General features: G+C 44.6%; 2 protein-coding genes across 3 annotated transcripts in view; one reads left to right on the top strand and one right to left on the bottom strand.

Annotated features, from left to right (window-relative positions):
* NOC3L (NOC3 like DNA replication regulator) overlaps positions 1-9,889 on the top strand; it is a 47,374-nt gene extending 37,485 nt beyond the window's left edge. The window contains exon 22 of the mRNA XM_024739521.1: positions 9,011-9,889. Within this exon, the coding sequence (XP_024595289.1) occupies positions 9,011-9,077 (67 nt within the window). The 3' untranslated portion in view covers positions 9,078-9,889. The remainder of the gene's footprint in view (positions 1-9,010) is intronic.
* Positions 1-13,339, bottom strand: part of PLCE1 (phospholipase C epsilon 1) — a 275,881-nt gene that overhangs the window by 5,693 nt on the left and 256,849 nt on the right. For both annotated transcript variants that reach the window (XM_024739518.1, XM_024739519.1), the window contains exons 27-29: positions 9,748-9,876; positions 6,409-6,618; positions 1,633-1,791 (exon numbers count right to left, since the gene is read on the bottom strand). In XM_024739518.1, coding sequence (XP_024595286.1) covers positions 1,633-1,791; positions 6,409-6,618; positions 9,748-9,876 — 498 coding nt within the window. The remainder of the gene's footprint in view (positions 1-1,632; positions 1,792-6,408; positions 6,619-9,747; positions 9,877-13,339) is intronic.

The raw sequence follows: 13,339 nt of genomic DNA on the forward strand, positions 1-13,339 counted from the left end.
AGACACACTATCTCCAACACCTGCTTCACTGTAGAAGAGACTTTGAGTTGGGAAAATACCAGACTTTAAGAGATGGAGGGGGTCTTTCAGATCATGTCATCCCACTTCTCATTATACATTTTCGTAGTTGTAGCTAGCTTATAGGAACTTTCCCACATTGCCTCATTTAGCTTCACAACCGTCCATGATTTAGGTGTTACTCTGCCCACTTTTCAGACAAGGAAGTTTAAGCATACAGAGGTCAGGCAGATTCCAGTGGATGCACAGCTAGTAAGTAACAGAAAAAGGACTTGAACTGGATTTTCTGCATCCACCAAAGCTGGTAGAGATGGAAGGTCATGCAGACAGTGAGGGACAGAATCTTGACCCTCGGGAGCCTCTTTGTTCCACGAGGCTCCCTCTTCATCTCAGAGTCTTAGATGTTAGAACTTACCTGGTCTCACTTCTCATTTAGTACAAGATTATCTTTCATTTATGCATTTATTCACTCATCACCTGTTTAGTGAGGGCTTACTATGTCCCAGATACTGTATATAGTTTGGGGAGTTCAAGGTCTATTAAAGAGGCTAATATTAACCAAACTATCATGCAATAAGAATAGCAAATAGCACTTAAGTAGTGTTTGCCATGTGCTAGGTGTTGTAATAGGCGAATGTGCTTTACATATATTTACTTAATCTTCACAATAACTCTATAAGGAAAGTGCTAATGTACTATCTCCATGTTATCTGCATGGTAGCTTAGCACATGGTGTTGTGCTGGAGTCCACTGGAATCAGATGTGGTGGGAGGATTTACAAGATAGAAACTGGCAAATGCTACAAAATCAGGGCCTTTTTTTTTTTTTTTTTGAAGCGAGCCAGTTTACCGGCACACCAGTGTAACTAAGGCACAGATGGTTCAATAACTTGTCCAAGCTCTCAGAGCTAGTAAGAAGTAGAGCTGGGATTTGCACCTGGAGCAATCTGATCTAGAGTCTGGTAACTGTTATGCTATCTTCTCAAGTGAGTGTTTAATAAATGCAAACCATAACAGGGCTTCAAAAGAAGGAAACAGAGTTCTCTGAAGCCATGTACACAGAGAAGCATGACCAGAGGAGGGGAGAGGGTCAGAGGAGGCCTCCTGCATGTCCTCTGAAGGATCCCTGAGAGATGGCCATTAAGTATTGGCTTAGGCCTTTCTGGGATGATGACGTATTTCTCAAGTGAGTGTTTAATAAACGCAAACCATAACAGGGCTTCAAAAGAAGGAAACAGTTCTCTGAAGCCATGTACACAGAGAAGCATGACCAGAGGAGGGGAGAGGGTCAGAGGAGGCCTCCTGCATGTCCTCTGAAGGATCCCTGAGAGATGGCCATTAAGTATTGGCTTAGGCCTTTCTGGGATGATGACGTTCCCGCTCTGCAGAGCCACCTTCTAGATCCATTATTGAGGCTTCAGAGAGAGCCTGACTCACAGTAGATACTGGGCAAGTATCGTTGAAGGAATCAGTATTTCCCAGCCTTAAGAGGCACACTCTCCCTTGTCAGGTCCCCTTTGTTCTAAAACCTCATTCACAAAGGGAGCTGAAATCTGATTTGTCCCAATAGTTCACACTGAGGACAGGACTGAGGTGAGGAAGGGGAGGCCTTCACCTGCTGAATGACGTCCTGTGCAGTGCTGACGCGGGGCGCCTTGATGACTGTTCGCGGTTGCTCGGGAGAAACGTCATGCACTTGGACAAAGAAACTCTCCTCCTCTGAGCTCAGGATCATCTCCTTGTCATCTTGAACGATGCTCTTCTCTTCCAGGTTCTATGTTAAAAAAGAAGAAAAGTCGGAGTAGATGATGTAGAATAAGGAAGGAAAAGCCTAGCAAAAATTTGACATGGATCTTGGTAACGTGGAAACTTCTTAGCTTTATATTCCATACGCTAGTTACTATTTCATAAACTATTCTAAAAGGATTTACATCTCTTCTTAGAGGAGGAAAATACTGTAAGTTTCTGCTGATGTTGACACGCTGGTAAGGTTTGGTCCAGAACAAGCCAGTAGATCTGCTCCTATTAGCTGTGGATTTTGAGTCCAAATCAGCTAGAGATAACTTTGTAAAAAGACAATATGCCATTTTGCCAATTACTAAAAGCCAAATAAGAGCACAATAAATACATTTAAGAGAAATCTACACATTCCCCCACAGACCTTGAGCACTTAAGAAATGCTAGACATCTGAAACGTGAAACATGCAAAATCGGCATTCAGGCAGGCTGGATGAACAAAACCCACAGTGGAAAGGCTAAAACAATGACTGGAAGTAAGTCACATCGAAAGGAATATCGACAAAATTCTCAATAATTATGAGAACTGGTCATCAGGTTAGATGGCTTTTGGTGGGCTGGCTTTCAGTGAATTTTACATATATAATTATATATTACATACACAGATATATCTATAGACATATGTATCTTTTAAAAAATTTTTAAGCGGTAAGGAAATATATCAATAAAAAGGCAAACTTCCCATTTCTACCTTTTTTCTTTTTCTCTTCCACCTCTCCCATCTCATTCTCCACAAAAAAGCCCACTGTTATTAGGTTGCATATCCTTTTAACCATCTGCTATGGATATACAAATGTATTTTTGTATATGTGAATAAATATATACAAAGAAACCCTGGAATTATGTGAATTTAGATATAATGTGATCGTCAAATGGCCCCCGTCAAATGAGGTTATGTAAAGCTGTCTTCCGCAAGGGGGAGGCAAGGCAAGTGAGCAGTAGGGAACCCCATCTCAGGAAGTGAGGATGTGGCAGGAAGGCCCTCCAGTCCTCAGCATTCTAGCTTAGTCTCAGATCAGGCCACAGAAATGGTGCTGCCTAACCAGAAGACTCCAAGAACCACTGTCGTTGTCCTGGAAAGTCCAGCCAGCCCCAGGACCTAGAACAGTCCCCACTGATTTTAAAGTCAAAATGGACAGCTGTCACCAGGTGGCGCCAAACTGTAGCCGGGACCCGAAAGGACTGGCTCCTGGGGCTTCTCACCAACCAGGCACACAGCCTCGCCCCAGTCATTTCATTAAGCTTGCAGTCGTGGTCCCTAGAATTCACACAACTGAACTGTTTTGACCCCATTCATCATATTATGCGTGAAGGGGAGAGAGCCATTGTCTATTTTTATTACATAAAATGAGACTGTACTCTAGTACCTATGTTATTCTACAACTCCTTTTTTCTCTCCACTTGAAAGACTGTGAGGGCTTCCCTGGTGCCGCAGTGGTTGAGAATCTGCCTGCCAATGCAGGAGACACGGGTTTGAGCCCTGGTCTGGGAAGATCCCACATGCCACGGAGCAACTGGGCCCGTGAGCCACAATTACTGAGCCTGCGCGTCTGGAGCCTGTGCTCCGCAACAAGAGAGACCGCGATAGTGAGAGGCCCGCGCACCGCGATGAAGAGTGGCCCCCACTTGCTGCAACTAGAGAAAGCCCTCGCACAGAAACGAAGACCTAACATAGCCATAAATAAATAAAGAAATAAACAAGGAGAGAATAAATAAGATTATTAAAAAAAAAGACTGTGATCATCATTTCATGTCAGTTCCTAAAGATTTTGCATAATATGTCATTGCATTGATTATAATATATTTAACCAATCGGGGAGTGGGGTTGGGTGCTAATTCACATGACATAATTTATAATCTCAGGGTTCTGAAAGCTAGGATGTAAGTAAGCAAGACAAAAAACAAAAGAGTTCTAAGTTGCCACATAAAATATCCCAATGACCATGCACTGGGAATTATTTCTAAGAGCACTCCTTAGAGCTTTACTCAGGGCTTATCAATGTTTAAGCCGTTTTCAGCCACATTAGAAGCCACAGATTATGACCATAACAATAACCTTCATTTGCGTGTTCCTTTACAGTCTACTAAGCATTTCTCTACATGTTGTCTACATGTTTGGCATGAGTCTCATGATAATCTTTTTGAGTCAAGCAGGGTAGTTCCTCTCGTAGATTTTACAAATTAGGGCATAGAGGTTTACAGAATTCAGATGAGCCATTGAAGGTCATCCATCTAATTTGTGTCAGAGCCAGGTTTGTCTGACTTCAAATCCAACAGGTGTCAGAGGACAGCATATTGACCATAGGAAGATACCTAACAGCTTGAGAGCCCAGAAGACAAGAAAATCATACAAGGCAGGCAGGTAAGACCAGAGGTAACAGACTGCAGCTTCATGGGCAAACTGCTTATGTTACTAGTCCCACAAAGTAACTAAATGGAGATACTTATAGCCCAAATCTATCAGCTATGCCAGTGTCCGCTTGCATTCGATGCACGCTGAATTCATTTCGTCAATCAGTAAATTTGTACTGTGTGTCGCTGTGCAGCCGGTAAGCCTAGATACATGAAATATGTTATCTTTTGAGGCGTACTTTAGTCATTTCGAAACTCCTCCCAGCAGAGGCATATGAAGGAGAACTGGCTGTACTGTGCTCATCAGAAAATGCTTCCCCTCTAATCCTCCTTTTTTCAAAATGCTTCTGCTCCCCAGCCGTTAGTAAACATTCGTTCCCGATGTCTCTATTGCCTGCTGTCATACACATTTTTTTTTTTTTTTTTGCGGTACGCGGGCCTCTCACTGTCGTGGCCTCTCCCGTCGCGGAGCACAGGCTCCGGACGCGCAGGCTCAGCGGCCATGGCTCACGGGCCCAGCCGCTCTGCGGCACGTGGGATCCTCCCGGACCGGGGCACGAACCCGTGTCCCCTGCATCGGCAGGCGGGCTCTCAACCACTGCGCCACCAGGGAAGACCTGTCATATACATTTTAAGTTGCATATGGGGCACCCCTTACTCCTGGTCCTTCCAACCATGTGATGAAGTTCCACGGCAACACTCAGCAGGCTGCCCACGTTTCCTCCTGCTCACCACCTCCCACGGTGCGTGTGGGAGAAGCCACGGAGACTGATGCAACTCCAGCCTGGCCAGCACAGGGTAGTGGAAAGAACACTGACCTGGAAGCAGTAAGACTTGAGTGCTGTCTCCTTCTCACCCTGGCGTGATCTAACTTCTCTGAACCTGTTTTCTTTGTGTAGAATGGTTTCCATTACATCATGAGATCATTCAAACTAGTGGGTGCTTGAGGGCATTAAATGCTGTAAGTCATGATGCAAAGATACGGTTTAACAAACTCACTTCTTCACTGAAATTGTCATTTCTAGGATACTTTTTTACATGTGACAAAGACAATTAGAAATAGGAAAAAAATTTAGAGAGAAATTAAAGATGGCTTCAAAAATCCAGCTAAGCCCTCTATTTTCTCATAAAGCTATTATTATTAGAATTGCTTTTCCTCCGTCTTAGTAATTGGTATGTCTGACGGGGACAGGACGCTAGGGAGACAAGTACGTTTCTTTGCTTAAAGCAAGTGTCCTTTTATCATCTAAGGCAATGTTAGGAGGGAAGGCAGTGGCTCTGGTTCCCAGAGGAGATGCTGGAGTTCTGTGGATGCTGCAGGCCACGTTCATAGCTAGGTAGAGAGTGAAAAAGTAACACCTGATGTTGAAAATGGGCTCCTTATCATCTCTACTGTGTCCCAGCAGGCATGGACCCGCAATGGGTGTTTTACCAGCCCAGCTCTATTACATGCCCCAAAGAGGCAGATCATGTGCCTAGAACAGGGCTTGGCACATTTTAGGTGCTCAATAAATATTTGTTTAATCGAATTGTTGAATTGATTCAACTGCTTCATTATCGACTTATCATGAGGTATGATTGTGTAATGATCTTGTATGTCATTTTTTAAAAATCGAAGTAAGTTAGTGGGCTCCTATCAATTTATTAAAAAAAAAAAATGTGTTCCATCAGCAAACCCCATCAGGAGCCCAAGAATCTGGAGTTGATGGGCAGTCGTATTGTTTCCGTTATGAGAATGATCATGGGAATATCGTTACAAATTCGGACCAAAGCTGAGAGGTTATTCTTACTTTGTGTAAAGTTATGGAATATTTTCAAAGAAACACTGTTATTTCACATATTAGCACAAAACATTTTGTTAGCTAAAACTTGAACAGGCAACAAACCCCCAAATGCAAAATGCCTACAGGCCTTCCATTACATACTACTGTGACCCTCATAACCATGATTTCACGTAAACAGATAAAACACTGGACGCACCACTGATGACATGCTTAAGGAATCCTTCAGTACTTTCTCCCTTTGTTTCCTAAGGGATGATTTTTAGACCGCATTTCTGTAACTTAGAGTTAACATTCTGAATATGCACAGAAGAATAAAATCAATTCTCCACACTTACTCAAGAAGACTATAAAGCAAGTTGCCATGATAAGAAATTCTGAATTTGAGGCAGGCGGCTTTTGGTGAGGTGGTGAGTTACATATGAGCTGCTACAATGTAGGCTGCCCCAGGACACACTTACTTCCTGCTGGGTTTTCAAGACAATCCTGCCAACGTATCCCTCTTCGGGAAACCAGCTGCTTAAAATCTGCATGATCTCTTCTTCTGGACCAATGGCTCTCTGGAACGGTTGTTTCCTACATTCATTCTTTTCTTTAGATATAAAATATTTTTCTTCCATTAAAAAGTAGTCTGTGGCAATAGGTTTGGTGTCTTGATCAATGGTCAGACTCTAACGAAAAAACAAAGGCAAATTCAGGCACACCTCTGGAGAGTGGGCAAAAAAACAAGTCTAATTTCATGGGCTTCGGATAGGTTACATGTACAATTTATAAGTGGAACCGACCCGCACCGCTGCTTACTTCTTTTTGGAAGATCTAAGGCCCTGCACCGCTGCTTAATTCTTTTTGGAAGATCTAAGGCCCTGCACCGCTGCTTAATTCTTTTTGGAAGATCTAAGGCCCTGCACCGCTGCTTAATTCTTTTTGGAAGATCTAAGGCCCTGCACCGCTGCTTAATTCTTTTTGGAAGATCTAAGGCCCTGCACCGCTGCTTAATTCTTTTTGGAAGATCTAAGGCCCTGCACCGCTGCTTAATTCTTTTTGGAAGATCTAAGGCCCTGCACCGCTGCTTAATTCTTTTTGGAAGATCTAAGGCCCTGCACCGCTGCTTAATTCTTTTTGGAAGATCTAAGGCCCTGCACCGCTGCTTAATTCTTTTTGGAAGATCTAAGGCCCTGCACCGCTGCTTAATTCTTTTTGGAAGATCTAAGGCCCTGCACCGCTGCTTAATTCTTTTTGGAAGATCTAAGGCCCTGCACCGCTGCTTAATTCTTTTTGGAAGATCTAAGGCCCTGCACCGCTGCTTAATTCTTTTTGGAAGATCTAAGGCCCTGCACCGCTGCTTAATTCTTTTTGGAAGATCTAAGGCCCTGCACCGCTGCTTAATTCTTTTTGGAAGATCTAAGGCCCTGCACCGCTGCTTAATTCTTTTTGGAAGATCTAAGGCCCTGCACCGCTGCTTAATTCTTTTTGGAAGATCTAAGGCCCTGCACCGCTGCTTAATTCTTTTTGGAAGATCTAAGGCCCTGCACCGCTGCTTAATTCTTTTTGGAAGATCTAAGGCCCTGCACCGCTGCTTAATTCTTTTTGGAAGATCTAAGGCCCTGCACCGCTGCTTAATTCTTTTTGGAAGATCTAAGGCCCTGCACCGCTGCTTAATTCTTTTTGGAAGATCTAAGGCCCTGCACCGCTGCTTAATTCTTTTTGGAAGATCTAAGGCCCTGCACCGCTGCTTAATTCTTTTTGGAAGATCTAAGGCCCTGCACCGCTGCTTAATTCTTTTTGGAAGATCTAAGGCCCTGCACCGCTGCTTAATTCTTTTTGGAAGATCTAAGGCCCTGCACCGCTGCTTAATTCTTTTTGGAAGATCTAAGGCCCTGCACCGCTGCTTAATTCTTTTTGGAAGATCTAAGGCCCTGCACCGCTGCTTAATTCTTTTTGGAAGATCTAAGGCCCTGCACCGCTGCTTAATTCTTTTTGGAAGATCTAAGGCCCTGCACCGCTGCTTAATTCTTTTTGGAAGATCTAAGGCCCTGCACCGCTGCTTAATTCTTTTTGGAAGATCTAAGGCCCTGCACCGCTGCTTAATTCTTTTTGGAAGATCTAAGGCCCTGCACCGCTGCTTAATTCTTTTTGGAAGATCTAAGGCCCTGCACCGCTGCTTAATTCTTTTTGGAAGATCTAAGGCCCTGCACCGCTGCTTAATTCTTTTTGGAAGATCTAAGGCCCTGCACCGCTGCTTAATTCTTTTTGGAAGATCTAAGGCCCTGCACCGCTGCTTAATTCTTTTTGGAAGATCTAAGGCCCTGCACCGCTGCATACTTCTTTTTGGAAGATCTAAGGGCTCTTACGTCCAGAAAGGATTGTTTATATTCATTCTGGGCAATGACACAATTTATTCATAATCCCCAGACGGTGTAACTATTTTTCCCACTGCTGGAATGAGAGCTCTTACTGAATTAAAAACTTTAGGTTTTTCAATCTGTGAACTTAGCTCTTTGTAATCTTGCAACACAGGACCGAGGGCAAAGAACCTAGTCCAGCTTTTACCAAGATAATCTCCCATTCTCCTTTTGGAAATACTCAATCATCTGCTAATCTCATCTAAGTTCCTGGGAATCCCCCTTTCAGTAAACTCTTTTGGCTGCCTTGGGTCTTTTGGATGCGTTGCTGCGCGCAGGCTTTCTCTAGTTGTGAGCGGGGGCTACTCTTGGTTGCGGTGCGCTGGCTTCTCACTGCAGTGGCTTCTCTTGTTGCGGAGCACGGGTTCTAGGCACGTGGGCTCAGTAGTTGTGGCGCACGGGCTTAGTTGCTCTGCAGCATGCGGGATCTTCCCGGACCAGGGCTCGAACCCGTGTCCCCTGCATTGGCAGGTGGATTCTTAACCACTGTGCCACCAGGGAAGTCCAGAGTCACAACCTCTTAATTTTGTTTCATTTTATGATTGAGGCACTGATTGATTCTAAAGCATAATCCAGACACAGTAGGAGAACTTATAAACACTAGCCATCATGATAGTTTCTCTTACTGATGTTTTCTTTCACACTTTTTTCTTTTGTCCAGGTTACCGACAGAGGCTAAACTTGAAGTGAGTGACCAGAGAAGGATGCTACCATCTGGCTTAGATTGAGCAAACATTCTTCTCTTTAGGCATTCCCCCCCCCACTGGCCCCCAACAATGATGCAAGGACCAGAGTCAGCACTTGGCACTGCTGCATCTCACTTGGAGAAGCAGAATGAACTGGGGATGGGGTGGGGGAGCAGAAGATTCTCAAGAAGACTCTGCTCCTCTTACCCCAGCCCTTGGTCTATGGTCGATGCTGGGCTGTGGATTGTGTGGGGCAAGGCAGCTACGACTACAGCAATAATTCAGGGCACGAAGCTTCCAGGAGCAGGTCAGTCGACACTGTTAGCTCCATGACAGGGCCAGCGTCACTCCCTCCCCAGTCCTGCTTTATAGCCCTGTGATTACTCACGTAGGGTGACAGTAATATGCTACTTTTTATGGGTGGTCCGTGGAAATGTTTTCTTACTTTACATCATCATATTTTATAACGTCTCCAAAACCCCAACAGTGCTTTGTGATAGTAGACACCAAAGTTCATGGACGGACTGATTTAAGAAACAAAGCCCCCCAAACCACTTGGTAGTAGCTTCTGTTTGATAATCTATGAAATCTGACACAAGCTGCTTTCTCTGACTTTAAGTCTGTTGTAAAATTTTGAGCGAGATGTTAACCTGTGCATAGAGATTCCCCTCAAAGGAGAACTGTTTATTAGCTACAGGTTCAGTGAACTTACTTGTTGGAGAAGCTGCTTTGCCTTGGTGCCTCCATTTATGGAGAAAACAGCAAAGGGCTCTGGACCTGGGACCCCATGTACTGTGACTCTGTGAATCCGCAGACATTTTCTTTCTTCTGTATTAAACATCTGTCAAGGAAGATCACACGGTTCCTCATTCATTTACATTCTCATATTGTTTCTAGGCTGCACCAATACGGAAGTGCTAGTTCTTAGACGTACACATAGGGACACGTAAATGCAAAACAAGAGCGTCCTTTTATAACCAGGTGCATCTGTTTGTGGTTCAGTAGGCAATGGGGCATCTTGCTTAATAGTCTAGTAAGAATATTTAGCAGCATACCACCAAAATATTAATTTATTTTAAATAACAGTGTCTCTTTTCATCGTAATTAGGGGACTGATATTATCTGAAATGTATGTCAGTCCTTACTTAATGAACAGACATTCAGCAGTGTCTGTCGAGTTCCATCCCTCTTCAGGGCACTGGGCTAGAATTTTGGATGGTGAGATGATAAATAAAATATTCTGGCCGTAAGGAGCTTGCTGTCCAGGCATACAGATAATTATGATACGAAAAGTATTTCTGTTAGGAGGAGTTGGGGAGTGTATAACTCACCAGTCTTTGAGCAGTTTGTATATTAGGACATATTCATTCATTTAAAATACAAAATCATTTATGGAGGGCTGGCAGTGAATCAGACATTTTGCCTGTCCCTGGGGATTCAGGGAGAAATGGGACATTATCCCTGGCTTCAAGGGCTCCCAGTTGAATAGAACAGCTAGGAGAGAACGTGGACAATTATAAGAAGCATGGTAAGTTCCTTGGGAGCCCAGGTTTGGAGGAAATCAGAGAGCACCTCCAGAAAGTGGTTATCATCTGAAGGCCCAGTGTGAATTAGCAGATAGAGAGCGGGACAAGAACATCCCCAATATTGGTATAGCCTGTGTATAAAGCGTTAGAGGTGGCCTAAAGCAAGGCATTCTGGGAACCTCAATGATTTCCGTGAGGTGATGGAGGGGAAAAGGCTGCCTAAGTATTTTGTTTAGCATGCATTTTGTTTTTATTTGGTGTGGGGGAGGAGAGGTTGGCTGTTTTGTTATGCTCGTACAATGTGTTTTTATTATTTAATCAATTTTATTAAGACATGATTTGCATACCATAAAATACATGCATTTTAATTGTATGGCTTAGCCTGCACTATATTTTTAAAAAGTTGAAATAGTTGCCAACATTTATGCCAATCCAGATGTCCTGACAGTCTTGAAAACCAAAATATCTGGCAAAACTGCTTGGCAACAAGCAGCTGGAGCTGAGAGCAGGGTGGCAGCTGTCCCTTTAAATGACCCATGAGCTCTCGGCTTTCCCAGAGTCTCTGCCCAGTCCACATACAAACGTTATCCTGAGAGCAAAGGAGAGCTGAGCAAGGGTTTTTAACAGAAGAGTGACATGGTCAGATTTGAGTTTTAGATAGAACTGTCTAAAAGGCCCTAAAGGAGGACATACAGAGGTGGTCAGACTCAGAGGGAGGGGGACCAGTTAGGAACCCACGGCCACAAGCCAGGTGAGAATGAACGAGGGCCAAGATGGTAGGGACGGATAGAGATGAATGGATTTGAAAGATACTAAGGAGACAGATTTACTGAGTCTTACACGGGGCAATGAGAGAGAAGGAGAAGCCCAGGATGATCTTCAGTTACTGCCTTGAGCAATGGAAGGTGATGACTTCCAAGGTCAAAGAACCCGTATTTACCAAGCATATACGCTGCTGCCTGGGATATACCTAGGATGGTGTGGTGTGATATAACTGAAAATAAATATCTGGTCTTTGCCCATAGTTCCCGGCACACATCTTCTAAACCCTCGGAATCTCTGGAGTGACGAGAGTTTTCTGTGTGCTGATAAGATGACTTACGGCTGGAGGCCCCTAGATGGCTTCAGGATGGGAGCTGATCACCGGAAAGACCAAGTCATGATTAGATGGTTGGAACTTTCAGCCCCCGCTACTGCAGACTTCAGGGGAGGCGAAAGGTGCTGGGGGTTGAGTTAATCACTAATGGCCAATGACTTACTCAGTCATGCCTATGCGAGGAAACACCCATAAAACCCCCTAAGAGACGGGATTCTGAGAGCTTCTGGGTTGTTGAACACATGGATGTGCTGGGAGGGTGGTGTGTGCAGAGAAGGCATGGAGACTCTGCTCCCTCTCCCCTCATATCTCACCCTATGTATCTTTTCCATTGGCTGGTCCTGAGTTGTATCCTTGATAATAAACTGGTGATAGTAAGTAAAGCACTTTCCTGAGTCATTCAGGAGTCATTCTAGCAAACTACTGGCCCTAAGGAGGGGGTTGTGGGAACCTCTTGGATTTATAGCTGGCCAGTCAGGAGTACCAGTGACAGCCTGGGACTTGCAACTGTTATCTGAAGTGGGGACAGTGCTGTGGGACTGAGCCCTTAACTTGTGGGATCTGATGCTCAGCCCAGGTAGATGGTGTCGGAACTGAACTGAACTGTAGACACCAAGCTAGCATCAGAGAGTTGGAGAAGTAGTGTCGAGAAGACACCATACATTTGGTGTCAGAAGTGTTGTGAGGAAGAATGGTTCATTCATGGCATGTGTGGGATCTTCAGCTCTAATAGGTATTGAGGGCAACCAACCCAGAAGTGGACACTAAGCTCTGCCTTGCCTTTCTGAAAGCATCTAATTCTTGCTCTTAGGTACCAGGCAGCCCCGTCCCTGCTTCCCAGTCCTCTGCACCAGGCAGAGGCAATACCCCCCGCTACTTTGGCCAAAGTGCTGTGCTCAACTTCAATCACTCGTTGAAAGGAAAAGCAGGAGAACTTAAGGAAACAAGGTGAGGGACAGAGAAAGAGAAGAAACTGTCGAGCTTAGGGCAAGAGAAGCAGAGGAGGAAGCAGGGCTATTCAGAGGTGGCAGCAGCAGTGGCTAAACCCAGCGCCATTGTGAGCATAGAAGGCGCCTTTCCAAAGGTTGTTAGGACCCTGTTGAAGTACAAGATTGATGCAACCATGAATAGATTATTAAACATGTAAAGAGGCGACTGATGGACACCCTTTTTTATTAATTTTTAAAGAGTAAGCAGAGTGGAATTAACCAGTTAATTAAAAGAGAGTTCCTTGTTTAAGCAAACAACCCTGCATTACTGGGGTGAGTGCTGGTCCAATGGTTCTGGAAGTTCAACGGCTTGGACCTCACCTGGGGAACTTGTTAAAACACAGCTCCTGTAAAGGTGGCCCTTTCTGCGGTGTTCCTCTCCCACTCCCAAGGGTGCAGATGCTGTGCCTCCCTGGGTGCCAGGGGATCGCTATGCTTGCACAGTTATGTGTCACCAGCGGTACCTGGCTGCTCACCCGACCCTGCTCGCCTGTGATGTCTGCCCCTGGACTGCTGAAGAAGCAAAGGATTTTCCTCGTCTAACCTAAACTTTCTAGAAGTTTCAAGATGCTTCCTAGCAGGCTTTGCATAACTAGCCTTTTCCCCGTGTTGTTATTTTTGGCTCACTTCCCTGGTGGGCACTATAATGTACTCGTTCAGAGTATGGGCTTTGGCACTAGATGAACTTGGGTT

Source organism: Neophocaena asiaeorientalis, unplaced genomic scaffold (assembly GCF_003031525.2).
Source record: "Neophocaena asiaeorientalis asiaeorientalis breed wild unplaced genomic scaffold, Neophocaena_asiaeorientalis_V1.1 scaffold597, whole genome shotgun sequence".
Lineage (NCBI taxonomy): Eukaryota > Metazoa > Chordata > Mammalia > Artiodactyla > Phocoenidae > Neophocaena > Neophocaena asiaeorientalis.